Source organism: Barbus barbus (assembly GCF_936440315.1).
Source record: "Barbus barbus genome assembly, chromosome: 8".
In the NCBI taxonomy this organism is placed as follows: domain Eukaryota; kingdom Metazoa; phylum Chordata; class Actinopteri; order Cypriniformes; family Cyprinidae; genus Barbus; species Barbus barbus.
In genome coordinates, this window is record NC_136736.1 from 22,263,793 (window position 1) to 22,287,323 (window position 23,531).

Sequence of the window (23,531 nt, forward strand, 5' to 3'; positions counted from 1 at the left end):
ATAAAGGAGAAATATCAGATCTTATATTTTTTGGCAGTGTGAAGATTTTCCCATATAGTTTATTATTTACTGTAGTGTAATATTTGTAGAAAATATGCCTATTTTTATTACTATTATTAATTTGTATTTTTTCATTATTTATTTATTTTTATTTATTTGTTTTTGCAGAAACTATGGCTACCATTATAATTTATTTATGCTAGAAGTGAATTGCTCTGTGACCATAACAAAGTTCAAATATGTTTGGAAATATATGCTATTTGTGCTTTATGGAAATGAACACAAAATAATTTAAGTAATACATTTATTTTAAACTCAATAGGGTTGTTGTGTGAGATTGCAAAGGTTTTATAGGCTACATCATGACTCTGTTGATATTTCGTTTGGCAACATTGCTCCACACATGCAGTCTTAACGTGATAGGATTACAAAACGCGGTGTTTCAGTCTCCTTCTTAATTTAATTAATAAAGTAATTAAAGCGCGGAGAGTTTTTGGTAAGGAGGATTTTTGGCTGGAAGCGGAAATAATCGCTTTTGACCGAGACGCGAGAGTCAAAGCGGACAATTAAAACAAAAATAAACAAATACACAGAGAAAATCAACAACATTAATGAAGCCTGCATTTTTAATTCAACTCATTTGTTCTCTGAATGGTGTTATGAATAGAAGTCCAATAAACGAAGGTTTATTATTATTATTATTTACACGCAAGCTTACATAAAACAAATCTACATGATCCAAAAGGACTGCCTGTGTCTCATCTGATCCTCGATGTTTATGGCAGAAGCACACTTTTGAATGTTTCTTGTCCCTTATCCCTTTCAAAAATACTAACCACTGTTTTCTCAAACTACAGTAGAAATAAAATTATTGTTTCTACTGTGAAAACAAAAGCCAACACTGTTGTCAAACAAACAAATAAATACAAGAATATTTCGAAAGAGATCTCCACATACAGCATCTGTAACAGTACTTCGACAAAATATGGTAATTTTGGTAAGCAACTTACCGTATTTATTACATATCTCATATATCTAGGAACAATGGACCTGATGTAGCAGAATTTGCTTGGTTATAATAACTACCTCACAAAGAGGTAGTTATTGTTTTTTTTTTTTTTTTTGCAGTGCTGTCAAATCTGTGAAACCATATTGTCCACCTGTGCTTATTTAACAATTCAAAATTGTTAACATGCAGTTTTTCATATTTAAAGAGAGGCCTTGTAGCCAGTGCTCTGTTAGTTAAAAATCCAGAGGACAGTGTCCTTTTCTTTGTCATGTTCCTTTAATAAAAGTGTAGCCTATTATTAAAACATGAACCTGTGTTAATAACTTTTGCAGAGGTGCTCTCTTTGATTGTCAGCAAGAGGAAAAGAATATTAAAAATATGTTTTTCTTTAGTTTTTCTTCAGCAACATGACAAGTTTGGTGTTACGCCAAAATCTGTATCAAATGAGTAATTATCTAATTGAGTGATTTATTATAATGATGTATTTTAAGTATTAACCTGATAACAAGTGTGGAAAATGTCTACAGAAGGAGTGAACCCCAAGCCTCAGCAGAAAATAGTGCTAGTTCTAAACCTGTCAACACTTGGCACAACACTAGACCACACAAAGAGGACATGGGTTTCTCCACTGAATGTTTTGTTCCAGATCGTGTGACGTGTAGCGACATGCTGGGGTCAAACTGTGCCTTGATATTCTAAGTGGACCCTCAAAAGGGAACACAATCAAACAGGCAAATGACATCAGTCTGTATAATAAATTGTCAGAACCAAAGGCTCTGGATATTAAATCTACAAAGACGAGAGAGAGAGCAATGGACAACCTTTTTTTTCATTTAATATTAACCCATTGTTTAGTCTTCAAGTATAACTTCATATTTTCTGTACAGTTGTGCTGTGATTGTTTTCATCAGAAAATCCACAGATATCTAGTTTGTTTCGCATACAGTAATAAAGCTATTATGTTTGTATATAGCACCCAAATAGACTTATAACTTTCAATGCCATGATAATTGTATGCTCAAATATTGATCATAGCACAGTATGGGTCAATGTTACACTTGAATAACACACTGAAGGTGTAGGCTGTGGAGACATCAGCGATATAAATGCAGGGGTTGGTGAAGGTGGCCATTTGGCTTCATTTCCTAAATGAAAATCTTTCTCATGCAGAACAGCCATGTGGAATCAGATATTGGAATGGGAAAGCCTGCATCCTCGCTGGTGACTCCATCTTCAACACCCGACTGGTTTGAATTTGTGCAGATTAACCGACGAACAAATGCTTCCCTTTTTCCTTTTAAGACAATAATAGTAATAACGATCAACAAATACGTCCAATTTGGCAATTTCTGTGGAGCAGCCAGGCATTCTGTTCTAGCTGCAATCACTGTTTCTACTGCTTTCTCCTAAAATACGGTATATGTGGTGGGATTTTGGCTTCATTTAGGAAATGTAACCTTTTGAAAGAAAACAATCCACTGCTTTGATGGCCTTTTCTGACACTGACACGCATGGAGACGTCTTCAGAATCAGATGGCATTCACACCATGATTCCCACATCTGTCACATGGTCTGTTCATGTCATAGGCGCTGGAGATGATTAAAGGTAGGCTGTGATTTCACAAAAATAGAAAGAAAGAAAGAAAGAAAGAAAGAAAGAAAGAAAGAAAGAAAGAAAGAAAGAAAGAAAGAAAGAAAGAAAGAAAGAAAGAAAGAAAGAAAGAAAGAAAGAAAATATGAATGTGTGATTTATATTTAGATATGTTTCGGCCAGATATGCTGCCTGTTAAGATATGTAAATGTGGACCTCAGAAGAGGCCAAATATAGCAACCGATAAAAGAACATTTTGCATGTTATTTCTATCACAGCAATAAAGATAGCAAGTTCACAATGAGTAAAAATACATTTTTATTAAAAAAAAATTCACAAAAGTGTATTTGAGAAAAACATTTATTTCATAATGATATTTCCCCCATTTTAAATATCATTATGAAATAAATGTTTTTCTCAAATACACGTCGAACACAATTATTGGCACCCCTAGAAATTCTTATGGGTAAAATATCTCTGAAGTATATTCCCATTCAGATTCACAATTTTGAGCACTCCAGGGTGACTATGAACATGAAATTATCCAGCCATGGCTTCCTGTTTCACAGAAATATAAACAGGAGGGAAAACAAAGCCCAAATTCCCTTAATCATCCATCACAATGAGAAAAACCAAAGAATATATTTCTGATGTGCAGCAAAAGATAATTGAGCTTCACAAATTAGTGAAGTGGCTTTAAGAAAAGAGCTAGAGCAGTGAAAATTTCCATTTCCACCATCAGGGCAATAATTAAGAATTTCCAATCAACAGAAAATGTTACCAAACTGCCTGGGAGAGGACGTGTGTCTATATCGTCCTAATGCACGACGAGGAGGAGAGTTTGAGTGGCTAAAGACTCTCCAAGGACCACAGCTGGAGAATTGCAGAAAATAGTTGAGTCTCGGGGTCAGAAAACCTTAAAAAAAATGTCAAACATCACCTACATCACCACATGTTGTTTGGGAGGGTTTAAAGAAAAATTCTCCTAGCTCATCCAAAAACAAACTCCAGCATATTCAGTTATCAGACACGACTGGAGCTTTACATGTGACTGGCTTCTATGGTCAGATGAAACTAAAAAATTAGCTTTTTAGCAGTAAACACTCAAGATGAGTTTGGTGAACATAGGGATAAAAAGTACCCCATGTGTACAATGAAATATTCTGCTGTATTTTTGATGTTGTGGGCCTATATTTCTGCTCGAGGTCCTGGACATCTTGTTTAGATACATGGCATCATGGATTCTATCAAATACCAACAGATAAAAAATCAACAAGTGACTGATTCCGTTAGAAGTCTTATAATGGGCCACGTTTGGATCTTCCAACTGTACAATAATCCAAACACATACCCAAAAACAACACAAAAATGGGTCACTGGGCACAAAACCTTCTGCTATGGCCATTCCAGTCCTCTGACCTGAACCCTGTAGAAAATGAGTGAGAGATTCTGGATGAAGGAATGGTCTCTGATCTCTTGTCAGGTGTTCTCTAACCTCATCAGGCATTATAGGAGAACATTTTGAGCTGTTAAACTGGCAAATGGAGGTTTTAAAAAGTATTGAATAAAAGGGTGCCGTTAATTGTGGCAAATGTGTATTAGAGAAAAACATTTATTTCATAATGATATTTCCCCTTGTTTTAAATTCTTATTATACAATGAAAGGTTAGATTTTTGTGATTTTTTTAAAATAAAAGATCAAAAGGATTAACAATGCAGATTAATTTTCACTGCCTTCTTTGATCATATTTACCAAGGGTGCAGATATTTTTGGCCATGACTGTTTATGTATATATATATATATATATATATATATATATATGCACACTATATTGCCAAAAGTATTGGGTCACCCCCTGAAAATGAACAGGTTTGACTACTTTAGTAATTTCCATGAGTACAAATCTTAATGTTTAAGCATATAATGATATTCTAGGGAATTGTGTGCTTGTAATTTTATTGCAACAGTTTGGACAGGACCCTTTTCTAGTCTAACATGACAGTGTCTCTGTGTATAAGGCACGGTTCAAAAAGAAATGATTGATTCAGTCAGTGTGGAAGAACTTGACTGGTCTGCATAAATCAATGTCCTAATCTCAGCTGAACACCTCTGGTGTGACTTTAAATGCAGACCTTGAGCCGAAACCTCATCACCAAACACCAATGACTTGTATATGGGTACAGTCATTTTAGACACTTTCAAAACTGTTGCAACAGAGATGGAAATACAGTTTTTAAATACGTGAATTATGCTTCCATCTTTGTTGCCACAGTTTTGGAAGTGCCTTCTTCTGTTCTAAAGAAGGGGGTGTCCCAATACTTTTGTCCATATAGTGTATGTACAAGTCATTGGTCTTTGGTGATGAGGTTTCGGCTCAAGGTCTGCATATAAAGTCACACCAGAGCTGTTCAGCTGGGATTAGGACATTGATTTATGCAGACCAGTCAAGTTCTTCCACACTGACTGAATCAATCATTTCTTTTTGAACCTTGCCTTATACACAGAGGCACTGTCATGTTAGAATAGAAAAGGGTCCTGTCCAAACTGTTGCAATAAAATTAGAAGCACACAATTCTCTAGAATATCATTATATGCTTAAACATTAAGATTTGTACTCATGGAAATTACTAAAGTAGTCAAACCTGTTCATTAGCAGGGTTGACCCAATACTTTTGGCAATATAGTGTATATATATATATATATTTATATATGTATGTATGTATGTATATATATATATATATATATGTGTGTGTGTGTGTGTGTGTGTGTATGAACAACTATGAACAAGGCAAGGCAAGGCAAGTTTATTTATATAGCACGTTTCATACACAGTGGTAATTCAAAGTGCTTTACATAAAAGAAAATGAAATAGACATTAAAAATCAATAAAAACATGGGAATAAAAATAATAAAAACAAGGAATTTTAAAATGATATAAAAATTGATTTAAAATAAATTTAAAGAAAATGATTATACATAAAATTCATTGCAGTCAGTTCGGACATATAGCACAGTGCTCATTCAACAAATGCACAGTTAACTAGATGAGTTTTGAGTCTTGATTTAATTGTGGCTAATGTTTTAGCACATCTGATCTCTTCTGGAAGCTGGTTCCAACTGCGGGCCGCATAATAGCTAAAAGCAGACTCCCCTTGTTTTGTGTGAACCCTTGGTATTTCTAACTGACTCGATCCTAATGATCTGAGTGGTCTGTTCGGTTTATATTCAGTGAGCATATCAGCAATATATTTAGGTCCTGAATAATAACAAAATACATATATAAATAATACATTTATATAATAATTTATATAAATGTATTTAAATATTTATTTTTGCAGCCAACTTATGAGGCAATATATATATTCATTACAAAATGGAAAATTCTGCTAAAAACCCAACATACAACTTTGTCTCATAAATTGGCTGCAAAAATAAATAAATATATATATAAATTATTATATACATTTATTATTTATACATTTATTTTTGCAGCCAATGAGGGAATGCTACTATTTATCATATTGTGTGTGGTATTTTTTTTTTAACACCAATAATTTTGGAGTGACTTTGACCATTGTTTACCAATGGCAAAACAAAACATTATTGATTTATTTTTATTGTTGTTGTTGTTATTATTACTGTCATCATCATCTTCATCATTGTGTTTATCATGAAATTAAGTGCAACCTCTCCCAAATGACTCTTTATATCTGAACAAGGTTAAAGATTAAGTTTCCCAGGTCTGAAGGTATAAACTCAGGAACCATTGTTTCATGCCTAGTTTCTTCAAAACTTTATACAAACAGAAAAGTACAGTTCCTAAATTCCCAAGTCCTCTCTCATTCACACTATGAACAAGCATGGTAATAGTTAAAACAACCCCCAGACTCAGAGTCACTAACTTTCCGTGCTTGTGCTAAGTAGCACTTTTTTTTCTCAGGGACGAAGCCTAGTTGGCCAACCATTTAATTTTCCTGTGGAGTCCGGAAGCTGGTGTCCCTGTGTTGCAAATCGGAATTTATAAACAGGTCAGATTTTTATTCAATTTCGTGCCAAACCCGATAAAACGTGTCATATGGTGTAGCTGAGGTTGCAAATGTTTTAAAACCCTATCGTGCTCGTTTATTAGTAATACGTCCTCAGCCGGCGTCCATGTGCATGTGAACACACGTGGGTCATTGAGCAGCACTTGATAGCATTGAGGCTAACACATGTTCATAAGAAATATGTTATCTAATGTTGGTCTTCATTGATTTTAGGCTGTTACAGTACAAGGGTTTATTTACTCATATGTTTTATACAGATATTTATTATTATGAATACTCTAGGTTTCTTGTTTTTCGGGATTCTTGAGGTTTTAAGCTAGCCAACTAGCATAGTGTCCATAGTTTATCTTATGTTCTGTGGTGTTGTTTATGTGTTGTGTTCATAATCTTTGAAAGTTTTTATGGATTATCTATAAGTTTTATGATGAAATAGCTCCCTGTGACTTATGTGCTTATGTGAGTCCTTACGTACAATTGAGACCCATAGAAAGTTACATTGATCTGGCCTTATTGTCGTCCTTCAGAATACAAACTGACATTTGGACCAAAACTGAACAGCAGCTGTTTAATGTTCATGTCATTGCGTTATGGATAGAGATTGTTTTCTCTTGGCTCTATGTAAGTCCTGTATTTGAATAAAAGTATGACTGTTTGATGAACTCTTTATACCTGATACTGATTTCATTTTATCCTAAGTTCTCCCCAGTCTCTGTTTAGAGCACTGACTCATCATAAAGGTCAGAATGGACCTTAAAATTAATATAGTTTCTTCAGAGAAAAGCCTTAGACATCCCACAAATGTGTTTTTCATTGGCTCACATGATATATAACATAAGATAATTTAATGACAAATGAAATATTGCAGTGTTTACTGCAAACTATGCAGTTGTCTCACATAACATGTTTTTTAGGTCTATTGATCAAAATGATAATTAATAATATTCACCAAAAGAAGTTGTTTTTATAAATGTTTCTGAAGTTGTCGTGGAGTAAAATTGTTTAATGTTCATTTATTATTGCATATTATATCTCTTATAAATTAAACTTGTTTCTTTTGTAAGGATGTTGGTTAACACTTTACAGTATGGTTCCATTTGTTAACTATATTTAATCTATTAAGTAACATGAACTAACAATGAGCAATAAATTTGTTACAGTATTTATTAATCATTGTTAATTAATAAAAATACAGCTGTTCATTGTTAGCTTAGGTCCATTAAATAACATTAGTAGGTATAACTTTTGATTTTAATAATGTCATACTAGGAAATGTTGATATCAGTATTAAGTTGAATAAATGCTTTAGAAGTATTTTTCAGTATTATTTTGTTACAAATGTAGTTAACCATTAACAAATGAAACCTTATTGTAAAGTGTTAACTGATTTTTGTTTTGTAAAATAAATAAATATCCGTTTGGCACATACAGATATTTCTGAAAAATAAATAATTCTAAATTAAATAATAAAAAAAAAGTATTTTTTTGTTTGTTTGAATCCTGTGCAGATATTGACAGGGTGATATACTGAAAAAAAAATCTTTATGACTACTGAATGATGACTCATGATGATGTTTATGGCTGTGCTGCTCTCTGTTTAGGGCTCTCCTTGAGATGTTCTCAGGGAATCAGGAGTGGGATGATTATGAGGACGAGTTGTACCAGGATGATGCGGACTCGAGTTTGTCTGACACTGACAGTGAACTGGAGTTCCGTCTTTATTCCCAGCTGCACTACAGTGCTGAGACCCAAGAGGACCGTGAGGACGCAAGAGAGGTCCAGTCATCAGTACCACAGACTCAAACACATCAGAAACCCTTGCGTCCTGCTCTACCTGTAGATGTTATTGTGATTGACTCTGGCACAGATGCTATCACAGTGTCAGACAACACTGAAGAAGATGACAGCGTCTGTGCTAAAAAGGGTCAATCATCAAAACGCTGGAACAGGAAGTTGCAGACCCATAGCTTGCTTTCACCCACTCTACCACAAGTTCAAGCAAGAAGGAGCTCCCCAGATGATGTTGTTGTGTTGGATTCTGATTCAGATGACGGCTCTTCTGAATCTGTACCTCCTTTTGTGGAGGATCTGGGTTCGGACTCGGATGGACCGGAGAACTGGAAGGTCCTGGGCCAGGACAAACAGGATGGAGATCAGAACATCCAGCTCAACCTCTCCTTACCAGGTAAGGATTTTACCCAACCATGTATTTATGAGCATGTTTTAGTGTTGTTTTTATAAAAGTGCACTCACCCATTATTTTCAAATTAAGGCTTTACAAATCCACATATTAATTTAGACACAAGAAGCAGTTAAACAATTAAATTACACGCAGGTAATCTATTAAACATTATTCTCAAGAATGCTTAAAATGGTCCAGATTCAGTACTAAGTTCATTATACTTTTAACACTTAATGTCATTTTATATCTCACACTGTGACTGTATATATCCAAATTGCACTAAATTAACTGTGTAGTTTGGGCTTCCATAGTATAAACAAAATGTAAACAAAAACATGATGAGTGCATATTGAAAGAAATAGTTCTGCCATCATTTACTCATCCTCATGTCATTCCATACATGTATGATTTTCTGTATGTATTTCTTTTGTGGAACTTACAATATTTTGAGAAAGGTTTGAGTGTTTACTTGAGTGAGTATTAATGTTCTTCAAAATGTCTTCTTTTGTATTCCAGACAAGAAAGAATGTCATACAGTCATAGAACAACATGAGGGTGAGTAATTGATGACAGAATTTTCATTTTTTGGGGACCCCCCTTTAAGGCATCTTCTGTTGCGATATCCTAATTAAAAAATAAATAGTTCACCAAAAAATAAGATTCTGTCATTTGCACACCCACATGTGCTTCTGTCGGACTCGAGTTCCAAGGAACACAAAGGTATTTTGTAGAATGTTTACTTCTATTTTCCATATAATGATCTATTAATAGGGGCTATCAAGATTCAAAATTTACATAAAATTAGCCTTTGTGAATGGTACGCTATCAGTGGTTCTCAATTCCAGTCCTGGCGGCCCCCTGCTCTGCACATTTTGCATGTCTCCCTGACTTAACACACCTGACTGAGATCATCAGCTCGTTAGGAGAAAGATCCATGAACTGAACTAATGAGCTGATGATCTCAATCAGGTGTGTTAAGTCTGGGAGACATGCAAAATGTGCAGAGCAGGGGGCCGCCAGGACTGGAATTGAGAACCACTGCTATATACCATGCCTTTAAAGCCCTCAACCTAGGTTTAAAATGAAAGTAGGTCTAACAATTTAGTTTAGGGACTAATTCTCACTATTAACTAGTCGCTTATTAGCATGCCGATTATTAAAGTATTGGCTGTTTATTATTACTTATAAAGTACATATTCTGCATGACCAGATTCTACATCCCTAATCCTACCAATACCTAAACTTGACAACTACCTTACTATTAATAAGCAGCAAATTAGGTAAAAGTCATAGTTAATTGTTTGTTAGCGAGAATTGGACCTTAAAATAATGTGTAGCCGAATATGAGTGCGAATGACATTTGAGAGCACAATGGCTCTCAATATTGTTTTTTTTTTTTTTTTACACATATTTACCTGTTTTATTTATTTACTTATTTTTTACATTTGAATTTCTTTCCCGGGCAGTGGTGAATCATATTGTGCACATAAACCTGATATTATTTACCTATAAAAAAAATGTGTGTGTGTTTATTTTAAGGTGTTGGTTTGTTAGTCAGTGTTGTATGTGGGCTCCTAAAGGGTTTGCAGGCCAGAGCACCTGTGGTCTCCATTCATGTTAATGTAAGCACAAATTTGTTTATCCTCAATTCACTTGGCTGTATGTGCATCCTAATCACTGAATCTGATGTCTCATCCTCATGTATTTGTTGAAAAGTTACTGTGCCGATCGAAACGACTAGGTGTGTGCGTGAGCACATGTATCCGACTTCACGTGAGTAAAGTTAATTTGCATGCACGTGAGAACATGCAGGAAAAGCAATGAGGGAATATTTCTGTGAATGTAGAGGAAAAAACAAACAAAACATAACAAACCTCCTGTCAGAGAACGTGAGCGAGGGAGAGAGAGACTTTAATCATAGATGAATAAAAATGTCTTTGCAAATCTCTCCAGATCTACACATTAGGTTAACTTGCAAAGCTCAGCAAAGCAGCAAACCTCTCTCTCTTTCTCTGTTTCTTTCTTTCATTCCTCTCTTCTCTTTTTTTCCTCAATCCTCCCTGAATGTGTTGTCCTCATTTCCATTCGGAGATTCCTTCCTGTTCCTATTATTCATTTTCTACTCTTTCTCCTTCTCTTTCTTTTTATCTAGTTCTCCCCTTCAAATACAGAGCGTTTCATTGTCTTTTCTCCCTCTTTCCCTCCATCCATCCGTCCTTCTCTTGCTCTCACTTGCTTATTTGAATGGTGACTGTGGAGGAGTCTGTGGGCTGGTATTTCTGCTCTGTCGGTCATGCCTCTCACACTCATGTGCAGAGGGGGCCTTCTCCTGCCCTGGCCTGCTTTTGTTACCCAGAGAGAGATTCAGTGGAGGATGAGAGAGAGAGAGAGAGAGAGAGGGGAGGGGTACAGAGGGATAAACAGGGGGTGGAGGGAGGAAAGGGGCAGCTTTCTGTCTCTCTTTTTCTCCTCTGTGTCTCTGATCTCTGGGGCTTGACCCCACACTCCAGAACATGTGGGTCACACAAGAGAGGGGAGCTGGGAGGAAGTGGCTGGAGAGGTTGCCGTCTGCCTGTGCACTTACATGTCTTAAAGCCAGAGGTTTCCATTGCCAGGTTAACTGTGGTAGAGCTTGACAAAAGATGCTCGGGTGAGGTGAGGTTTTTTTTTTTTTTTAGCAAAAAACAAAACAAAAAGTGCATTGAATGGACTTTTTGTTTAAAAAAAAAAAAGCTGTAGTCAGTGTGGGACCTTCTTGATAATTTTGTCCTAAGCCCTACAAATTCAACTGACGTCCTTAATCATAATATATTTTATCATGATTTCTTTATCACATACACACATACATGGGGTCTAAGAATTTAGATTGTCAATAAAATCTCTTTTGATTTAATCTGACTTATTTGATCAGGAATACTCAAAACAGTAATATTTTGAAATATTGCTACAGTTTAAAATAACTTTCTTTTTTAATATTTTAAAGTAGCCTATATATGATTTTTGTGATGGCAAAGCTGAATTTTCATCAGATGTTACTCCAGTTTTCAGTGTCACATGATTCTTCAGAAATCAATGTAATATGCTGATTTGTTGCTCAAGAAACATTTCTAGTTATTATCAATTATGAAATCAGTTGCGCTGCCTAATATTTTGTAGAAACCTTGATCTTTCTTTTTTGATGAATGTTCAAAAGAACATCATTTACTTAACATTATGACATGTCTTTTACTGTCACTTTTCATAAATTTAATTCAAGTCGAGTACAAATATTAATTCCTTCTTTTTTTTTTATATCCAACTGACCCCAAACATTTGAATGGTGGTGTATAACATATAGAATATTGACTTAAATATCAGCCACACCATGTTCCTGTAGCTCAAATTTTAGAGAATGGTGCTAGTAACAGCAATGTAATCCAACTGATAAAATGTATACTTTAAATGCGATGGTAGTTGCTTTGAATAAAAGCACCTGTCAAATACATAAATGATATTTGACTTAGTGTAGATTATTGGCATTGGCCTTTACTAACTTGGCCAGTTATTAGAAACGTTCGCTTCCCTTTGTGTCATTTTCAAAATCTCACCTGAAATAATGAATTAAATATTATATTTCAAATCTCAGAATTCAAATATTTTTAAGTGAACTGAGTAAATATCATTTTTGTTTAAATCAAATATATTAAAACACAGTATTGTATAAGGGATTTTTTATAAACACATTTTTTATTTGTTAACATTTCCCATCATGTCATGGCTATATGCACTCTCCATGAGGGGATGAGGGAATTTGTGTTTGTGATACACTAGTAAAAATCTTAAGACAGTGGTGACTAATTTCATTTGAGCACACAGACGCACACTCGCACACTCTCACACAAATCCAATTCTCTTCAGTTGCTAAGTCTCAAGTATGTGATGTGTCAGCCGAACAACATACAGTCGTATTGCGACACATACACACTAAAATCCAATTCTCTACAGTTGTTAGTGTTGATGTTACTATATGGTGACAGATACACGGTTGACAGAGGTTGATTTGAAGAATGGTAGACATTTAAAGAACACACAAACCCAGGGATTGATAATGTTTTTGTGTGTTTATGATCAATTGAAGCAAGATTTTAGTACACTGTAAAAATTGAATCATGTAATTTTCATAAAAAAAATTAAGGTGATACTTAAAAATAGTGTGTATATTTCATTAAACATGTGATTCAGTGTTGTATAGAAAATATTGAGGACTTTTTACTAATAATACCAAGAGGTGTGTTTTCCTCATTTTTTTAAAGGAAAGTTTCAGCAGTTTTGAGGCTTGAATTGAGGAACTGATTAAACTAAACAAATGAAGGAAAGAAGGATATCTATTTATTTTAAGAGAATTGGCTCAATTTTGCGGTTTTATTTTAGAGGTGATTGCTAGTTCCCATCATATAGCTGGATGGAGAGTAAATTTTGAAATTAAAAGCTATTTTATGTGTTTTTGAGTGAAGGGAAACATCTATTAATGTTTAATGTTCAGTTATGTTTGACATTTGAAAGAATTTCTGTTACATTGAAGTTTCCATTGCACAGTGCAATAATTACCATTGTGCAGAAGAGTAGAGCATGGTTGTGGATACTACTCCTCTAAGGCATTAAGCCTTGTTCAGTGAGCAGTAGCTTTGCTAGTGCAGTACTGTCCAGTATTCCTCAAGTATTTTCCTTCTTGAGCTGTTTGGCTGTTTACAGTCTTTTAAATGTACAAAATAACTCAAAGTCAAATACAAACAGGCCTCACTCAAAATCATAGAATTTTGAGAATCAACTTAAAATAAATGAGCACATTTCACTAATTATATTAAATTTATTGTGGCATAGATTAATTAATTTAAGAGATTTTACATGATTTTTTTCTGGTAGATTCCATAAAAAAATCAAGTTGTTAAACTACTCAAAAATATTAAGTGTAATATTGTTACCATCATTTTTTTTAAGTAAATAGCCCGTTCCATTTTTTACAGTGTAGTATTTCAGATCATCCATCTATAATACTTTGACAGACAGACAGGTGGGTGGTTGGAAAAGCATAACAATGGCACAAAGAGACAAAAACATCCCCAAAATCCCTCCCAAATATCCTATTTGTCCTTACAGTCCAGCACACAGGTTGTGTCTCTGAATCTATCTGACTTTAGGATGGAGGCATGGAGGGGGGACCCTTGGACCCCACTCAAACGGAACAGACAAGAAAAAATGAGAGCCTCAAAAAAAAAAAAAAGAAAGGAGGGGGAAAAACTCTGCAAGGGGGGGTCTAAACTTGAATTAGAGTTGTTGAGCCTTCCTCAGTGGTCACACTTTCTTTTTTCTTCCCCCTTTGTGCCTTTTTAATTTCCCTTTCCCCCTTTTTATCTTTTTTTCCAGTGTTTTTTCCCTCCCCTTTTTAGTTCTGTCTGGTTTTTTGCCCTGTGAACACCGAACTTTGTCATTAGGCTGGACTAAAGCAATGGCAGCAGATGGGCATTAGTTTAAGCTGAATGCATGGGTGTTTGAAAGAGAAGTGTCTCTGAGTGTGTTTGATATACTGCAGGGCATAAGGTAAGATATTAGCTATCCATCTCCCTCTTTTTTTGTTTCAAGGGTTCTGAAATGGCATTACTGCTTAATCGTAGTTGTGAATCGTTCTGTTTTTAGCTCTCTTTCTCTGTCTATTGTGACTTGACTGCCATTTTCATAGTAGTGAATGTGGCCTTGTCACTCACTGTATCCTATTGGTTGTAGTTTTCTCTTGCCGTCATCGCCTCGTTTCCTGTCCGTCTCCCTCTTTTCCTTGTATTTCCCTCTCACTCTGTTTAATGTGGCCACACCCAGACCTCCACCAATAACTGACAGCTGTCAATCACCTTTGTTTTCCTTTTTCTTGCACTTTGACTATTGTTATAGTCTACATGGAAATGTTCGAGAAGCAATGGTTATATAAAGTATGCTTATCTTAATGAATGAAACACAAATGTTTTGGCAGCCATTTGGCAACAAAGGCTGTGTTTATTTGATCAGAAATACAGTAAAATCGGTAATATTGTGAAATATTATTACAATTTAATTAACTGTTTTCAATGTTAATATATTTTATAAAATGTATATAATGTAATTCATTCCTGTGGTAGCAAAGCTGAATTTTCACCAGCCATTACTCCAGACTTCAGTGTCACATGATCCTTCAGAAAACATGATTTGGTGCCTAATATTTTTGTGGAAAGAACAGAACATCTTTTGTAACAATGGAAAATTATTACTGTCTCTTTTCATCAATCTAATGCATTCTTGCTGAATAAATGCAAGAGTGTAAAATATTGGTTTCTTTCATATATATATATATATATATATATACTCACTTTGAGAGGGCAAAAGAGATTCCTATAATATCGAGTTGAGATTATAATAGAAAAAAAGAGAGATATTATATTGAAAATATTATATTTGGAGTTGCTTATTGTGCATGTGATATTGATGTAAAACTTTTAAATGTTAAAACATTTTTGCATATGTGTGCATTTTTAACATTTCTTTTACATTTTAAAGATAACAGTTGTGTTTTAGCCTACAAATCAGGAACCTTGCATTCAGTTCCATTAGAATAAATTGTCTTTGTCAAGGTTTTGTTAGACTACTAGACCTTCTAGTTTGTGTTTCTTTGCGCAATTCCTCCATATTTATGTTTTATATACCTTTTTTAACACATTGAACTGTGTATTGAGAAGATCTTGAAGGTAAGGTGAATATGAATATGAATGCGGTTGTTTTGAATACGCAGTCAGTAGTAGAGTGCGTCATTACGGATGGGTCACAATGCTTTAGCTCGAGACGCCAGCGGTCGGGCCGGAGAAATGAGGCCGCGTGTTGTGTCACTTGTGTTGCTGAGTGCTAGAGAGTGAAGGTGTTTTATCTGCAGGATTTATGAAGACTGCATAGTGCTACAAGATTCTAGCAGCTGTGTGTGTGTGTCTGTGAGGCGTGGCAGCTGTGTGAGGTGATATGTGTCTATGTAGGTCTGTGTGTGTGAGATTGGAGGGCTTTTTGGGGTGTAAGTTTGTGTGTGTAAGACAAGTGGTGCTGGTGTGTGTGTGTTACTGTGAGGATGTGGACCGGGATGTGTGTGTGTGTGGCAGGGATAGGCATCAACTCTTATCTGGGCACAGCAGTGCCACTTCAGCTGAAACACCACACCCATTTCTCCACATGGTGTGTTTGAACAGGCGCCATGTCCTCACACAAACACAGATTCGCCATAAAATCACAGCACGCGGCTGTTTTATATATATATATTTTCAGACAAGACGTTTATTGGTTATTTTATTGTACAAATATTAAGTAATTAATTTTACATCTAATTTTTTATTGTAAGTGTGTTCTCAATATCATTATTACGAAATATATAGTAATATGAAAGTCTTTATTGGCATTTATGAGAAATATCCAAATGCAGTCGGATAGATTTTTAACATTTATCAAATGAGATAAGTGATGTTTAAAATTTATTTGTATTGATATTGGCACTGTATTGCTTCTGCCTATTCAGAATGTATTTTTTCCCCCTGTTGTATTCTACATTATAAAGCCTTTTAATCAAGATGTAAATTATTTTCAGTGTACATATTTGTACAGTATACATTTATGATTGTTATTTTACCTAATTATGCATGTTTAGCTAATTCTCTTTCTGAGCACACACAAACTCCCGAAGTATCATTACAATCCATTGATTAGTGACTCTAATTGGAGTCTCCTGTTTTGAAGGACAGTCTAACCCGCTCCCAGAGGTCTATTATTTATTATAAAGTCTTTTCATCTATTCAAACAGTAAATGTTTTTCTCTATAGCAGATCTAAAAAGAAATAGTTATCCATACTGTAGGTATTCCTTAATTCACTTTTTTATAATATTGTCAGTTTATCAGTAGTCATCCTTAAAAATAAAAAATAATCGGTGTGCTATGAGCAGATTTGATCAGTTTGTCATTGTAAGCTGTTAATTTCTTTCTTCTTCATTTGTGGGGGGAAACGTTGGCATGCATTTGAGCTGCTGCAAATGAGTTTCGCATGTTATTTTAACCGTTTTTGTCAGGATAGTTCTCTTGATCATAAAAAAGGTAGTAACAACACGACTCGCTGAGCTTTTGCCTTAAATCGAGAGAATCTCATCAAACTTTTCCAAGAGATTGTAATTTTTCAGCGGGTCGACATCCGGCTTCTCTGAGAAAAGAGCATTTCCATCAGCCCTTTCTTCACGAATGGCCGGTGAACTACACTGAGTGTGGGCAATGTAATCCTGTTTGAAAGGTCTGCGTGTGTTCCTGGTTGGATGTCTGGCGTTTTGGGTGGGCTCTGCATGGGACAGCAGGTATCCTTAATCATGTTACGGGGTGTGGGGTGTATTTTTGAGAAGAGGTTAGCTGGCAAGCTCCCATCCCAATTTCATACTAAATGGTCACACACCAGGTTTGATTAGAGAAGGCAAGCCTGAGGTACCCAGCCCCGGTCCATTGTCATAGTTTCTGTCAGTGGTGCAGAGCGGCAGGTCTGTGCATTTAAACCGGCAGCGCTGTCTGACCGTAGTTATTCTGTTGAAGGAATTATACACTCCATTTTCTGCAAGGTTTACGTATAAAATAAGCATTTTGACTATGATAACCTGTGTGATTAGATCTATAACTTAACCTCACATTAGTCTGGAACACTTAAATTCATTCTTATTTTTAAATATAACATAATTTAATAATTATTATTACACGTGTAGTGTCCCTTAATAAAACATTGATTAATATTCTGTCTTAGTTATTAAAGATTTAGCTATTCACCAATGACTCTAAATGAAGTTATCGTAATATATTTATTAATATATTTTGTGATACTTAGAAGAGTATTCCCCCAGAGTAGGTTAAATCTGAATATTGTGTCTGTTCCTCTGTGATTATCTTCACCACACAAAGATGCAGCGTTGTCCCGGAAAACCTCAAGTCCAACATCTGTGTTTGTTTTCGCAGGTGCTCATTTGGTTTGATGCGAACATTTTTTCAATATAGAATATTTGTGTGGGCTTTTTTCAGACACAGTGTTGTGGAAAAAGTCCCCACACCCACTAGCCTCTGACGTTAATTCCACGCACCGAATATATTTGTTTTTCACAGAATTATTCAAATGCGATGACAAGATGGTGCTCGGAAAACAGAAAACGCATGTTTTTTTGAAGAAGAGGAATTGAGACCACAAAAATTAATATTTGATTTTGTGCGTCCAGAGGTGAGAGGTCTGCTTTCATTGTAATGGCACTATCTATATGATGACAAAAGTGCTGAAATGAGTTATGTAGGTAGTATAGAATGAATATGAAGCACATTATTTATTAGCATTCAGACTAATATTGTAATTTGTGTTAAAGCCAATTTAAGTGTAATTCATCTATGGTTAAAATTCCTGGCCTGTGGATACGATCACTTTCTCTTGGTTTTTGTAGTCTGGTTTGATTATCATTCTGTGGTACCGGCCCTCATAAGTTGTGTCTCTGTGCGGGGGGGAAACTTCCGTGAGGGAGGAAAGGTAATTGCAACTACCAATAAAATTCATTATAATTAAGCAGTCATTTAATATAAAATCAAATTATTGCCTCAGTGACAGAGGATGGAGGCACCCCAGTGAGACCTGATTGATTTTTTTCTCTCCCTTTCAGCACAACTGTAACTTTTAAAACACCCTGCCTCTGTGGGTGGGGTGTTTGGTTAAGGGTTATTTATTAAAACTGAGCCAATATGATGATTACCTAACTGTTTGGAGTATTTATTAGACTGTAGACTAATAGATTATAGATTATTAATATAATTTCATTAGAGTGGTGCAAAATGAAGCAGGAAAATTGAATTTTGTGGCCTCTTTAAGTCGGTCTGTGCAACAATTTATATACTGCACAACTGCAGCAACTTACTACTATATGTATATTTATATAACCGCTAACAACCGATTTTCAAGAGAAATATGAAATATTAATGTACAAACGTAGAAAAAAACTTTATTGTAATGTCCTAGTTACACAAGTTACATGTATTTGCTATAGTATGACAGTAAATGATGCATAATTATAAGAAACTAATACTAAACCTGTTAATAATATTACAAAGTGATTATTTATTCTAATAAATACGCATTAAAATAAAGTGTAACCCAAAAGTAAAATTTAATAGCCACCAGATTCATCATATGTGCTAACGATATTCAAAAATGTATAGATGGCCACCTGCAATAAAAAAGCATTTTACTGTATTCTATATTACTTTCCAAATGCATTAGTGATGATTGATATCCACTTATCTAGATGTAGTTCTTAAATATGTACTCAAAATTCTTTGAAACTATAGAAAAGTTATATGAAAAAGTATCATTGGAAAGTCATATTTGTGGTATTTATAGTTTAATGGACGTGCTGCCTTATTTGTTTATCTCATTTATTTGTCTTTGCTTGTGACTATACTGATCTCTCCACTTGAGTGGTGAGGTGTTTGTGTGTAAATAATTTTATGCTAGTCGGTCTGTGTCTCACTGTTACTAATCTCTCAAGCCTTCTTAACTCCCTTAGGGACCTTCCGGAAAACGCCACCTCACTATTATTAGGGTCTGTTTTGCATATTGAGGGAGCTGCTCTCAATTGTGTATGTGTGAGGGAGAGAGTGAAAGTGCGCCAGTGTGCAGCAAGAGTTTTCCTTTTTGTTGGCCCAACTGTTAAACTGAACTTGTGACATCAAAAACAACTTCATAACCACATTTACTTCTCTGGTACAACTACTGAGAGGCAGACAGAAGGAAAGAAAGGAAGAAACAACATTAACAGTCATCTATTAATGCTCCCTTAAGAAACTATATTTACCACAGTTCGTGCATTGTAACTATTGAGTTGTTGTTTGTAGCAAGAATGTAGTAAATTCAGGTAAATCCATGAATGGCTTCACATTGTTACAGTTTTTCTTTTAATGGTATTTTAATTTTTTATTTATTTATGATATTAGTCATCTATTAATGCTCCTCTAAAATCATATAAAATTTGCTACTCATTTTGTTTTATTAATACTTCCTTTAAGAATTTTGTATAATATCATTTATTTATTCATATATTTTTTTTTGGTTTTGTTCTATGGCATTGGTTACTATAGTTCTCCCATTGTAACCATTGAGTCACCTGGTATTTACAGTATCCAAGTTAATCCACATTATCATAGTTACCATGGTTAATCTTACTTTTTAATCTTTTATTCATCATTAATGTTTTTCATTATATTTTGTGTTTTTATATTTTTAATTTTCTAATTCATAAAACTTTCAATCTGAGACCTTGTGTTTTGACATGTTCTGACTTTGGTTATTCTTGAGTATATTAAAGCATTTTCCTCATTCAAATTTTTGGTCACTATGAAATTAAGGTATACTGTATTACTTTATAGTTGCCGTTATGTATTAAACCTCAAAAATGCTTGCTGTAGCATATAGCTGTACTAGATTTGTTTCATATTGTGAATGATTTTAAGATGTTTTATTGTTATTTACTGAAGGCTTTGGAAGGCTTCTGTCCTCATAGATTTCTATATTTCATACAATAATACAAAAACGTATCAAATAATCCTCCAACATGCAGAAATAATGAAACCCGCTTTCATCTGCTGGGATTTTAAGCTTGAAAATTTCTGGTCGTAATTCATAATGACATGGAGATGTAAAGCTTTTGATATCTTCTGCTATCTACGGCCCAAGCTTACAGTTGGTTTAGCTGTGAGCTGCGATAGCTGACGCTGGAGCGGAGAACCTGGCTGTGTAGATTTTGGCTTCATTGGTAGAATAAGGCTGATATGTTCATGGGGCGACAGTCAGGAAGCCATTTTTCTCATATCATTTCACCTCTTCTTCTATTTACTGTCGCTGCGATTGCTGCATACGCCAGACATATTGCCAGTTTATCTTTCCAATAAAATCCAATAATGTTTTGCTAGCTATTATCCTCATTATCACATAAGCAGTGGTTTGTATTATAATATTATATAAGATGCAGCCTAAACATTTCTTAGAGGAAATAATAGCTGTAACAGCAGAAACCCTGTTTTAAAAAAGGTTTACTTTGCATGAAGAATGAGAATGTGAAAACATTTTCTTTTATTTCCTTTTTCAAAGCCTTATGTTGACTGTATAGGCCTAGTTATATTTATTTATTCATTAATCTTATGTATGCATGAATGTATAAATCTTTTATTTTTTTAAACAGTCCATTTATAATTCAACAGCCCCTGGTATTTTAATTTTTGTTATTGATTGTTTGATTGGAACAGTTGCCACAAATGTGGCAGATCTGTTAAAGTTGTCATGAAACTAAACATTTATACTGTTTTTCCTTCCATATTGTGACGTATATCAGATTGAATCTGCTTTTCAAATGATTTGACTTGACTGGATCATTGAGTTGTTGTCATTTAATCGTTTCATGTGAGTGACAGCTGAAGTCTTTCATAAAAACATTGCTATATTCCATAAAGTCTGTTTTGATATCACACTGACTTTAACCTTCTGTACAATCCTGTGTATGACATTGACTTTGAAACTCTTTGTAGTTTTTCTTTTATTGTGAAATGAATAGAAATTGACCTCACGAAATCCATATGACAGCATATGTGGCTTTTAGTCCATGTCTGTTAGCTTTAAGACAATGGTGTCCACTTAGCATTCTAATGAACTTTTAACATATACACATCTTTTTTTTTTTTTTAGAACTATTGATGACTCATCCTCTGCTCTACAGATATTTGTCTAATCAAATGCTCACAAGAATGAGAATGTCCCTCCCCTCGAATACCACCTACCTCTGACTAGCAAGTAGAAAATAACGATTAATGGCTTTGACAGAATTAATACCTATTGGCCATCGTTATGCACAACCCAAACTTTCCTTACAAAAGGAAATCCATCAACGCAATAAAGAATAATACGCTTGTCAAGTGATTTCACTTGGTGTTTATCGACAAATGGCTCCTATCCCACAAGTCTCTCTTCTCTGCTTCTCTCTGGGTGATATCCAGATGGCATTTTGCACCTATGAAGCTCCATACGAAAGCAAGCAAAGGAAATCTGAAAAAAGCTCACTTCCCAAAGCATTTTTACTGTTGCTGTTTGGCAATTTCTCACTAAAACCTGTGGTAATTAAGACATTATCTATTAGTTTGAAACTCTTAATTGCTCGGGAGATGTTTTGACATTTCACACACAAACTATATCTAAAAAGGATATTTAACCCATAGGTGAAAATTCTGTCAACATTTATTCACCATCACATTCACCTGTATACATTTTGACCTCAAGACATTTAAAAACATGTTTAACTTTCATTGTATGGACAAAGACCGTTGAAACATTGTTCAAATCATCTTTTGTGTTCCACAGAAGAAAAAGTCGTGCAGGTTGTGAAATGAGGCTGAGTAGATGATGACAGAGCATTCATTTTTGGATACCTCTAATAGCAGTACATTTTGCTGCAGTCAAGGTAACATTTAGTTGTCGCTGAGTCTTTGTGTACCAAATGAGCACACTGTAATGCCCTGCACCCTTCAGAGTATTCACTCTGTGTTGCCCTCCAGAGTGAGTAGGGCAAAGTAACGCTCACTTTTGAATGGATTTTGCTGTCTATCTGTCTATCTCCTCCTTCCCTTCGCTCTCTTCCTCTCTCGTTTTCCTGAAGTGTGGTGATCAATAGTAATTGGGTTGCTGCTGCTGACCAGCTTAGTGGCCCGGTGGACCAGCGGAAGGAGGAATGGAGAGTGTTTACGAGGTACTGAGCGTGACTGACTTTCCTCCGCAAATCTCTCCATATTTATTCAGCATTAGGCCTAATCAAAAAATCTTTCTATCTCAACTCCCTGTTTTATATATATATATATATATATATATATATATATATATATATATATATATATATGTTTTTTTTTTTTTTTTTTTTTCCGCCTCTTTCCCTCTCTCTGTCTCTGTCATGCACCAAAGCAAGAGAGGGGTCTGGAATGTAATCCTTTTTTAGGCTAAACCACCGGTGCTCTTTGATGGCATATTTAATAGATTTTTCCCATAAAGGCTTTGCCTTAAGTGACTACATTCAAATAGAGCGGTATTAGTGAGGGCATTAGCCATACGTTAAGGTGTATTATAGAAGCCTCCTGTTGTTCATATAAATACGTTCAATTCAATTTGCAGATCCCTTTGGGTGTAATGGGATTTTCTGATGTATGGTGCAAGGGCATTTTAGGGTTATATATTCACCTTACCTGCTATTTTGTAGTAGATACTTTTTAAAAAGAAATGCACACAAGCTCACTTGTTTTTTGAAGATTAACATTCGCTGTTTGAAGAAATGTACATTTCTGAATGGAAATGTCAGTGCTTAGATGGGAGCAAATGAATAGTGTTACATTTTTTAAGGTAAGATTACATTTTTGGCTTTGGAAATGCTTTCCATATGCTGTTGTTTTCATTTGTACACGACAGTCATCATGTAATGCTGCTTTTGTGCACCAAATATTACAGTGATTGATTCTGAATGGTGAGCATTTAAACAAATGCAAGTCAGACAGCTTTTCTTTAAAAAAATATTTATAAAATCAAATTATTTACAGAGTTTGAAACAAAGTTTGAATGGAATGAAGTTGTTTGAAC

The 23,531-nt window shown here is 34.8% G+C and overlaps 1 protein-coding gene across 1 annotated transcript in view; it reads left to right on the forward strand.

Moving 5' to 3' along the window:
- The first annotated feature begins 6,442 nt into the window (after window positions 1-6,442).
- Window positions 6,443-23,531, forward strand: part of LOC306873979 (zinc finger CCHC domain-containing protein 7-like) — a 48,621-nt gene continuing 31,532 nt past the window's right edge. The window contains exons 1-3 of the mRNA XM_079423621.1: window positions 6,443-6,629; window positions 8,246-8,829; window positions 9,343-9,381. Of these exons, the coding sequence (XP_079279747.1) occupies window positions 8,259-8,829; window positions 9,343-9,381 (610 nt within the window). The 5' untranslated portion in view covers window positions 6,443-6,629; window positions 8,246-8,258. The remainder of the gene's footprint in view (window positions 6,630-8,245; window positions 8,830-9,342; window positions 9,382-23,531) is intronic.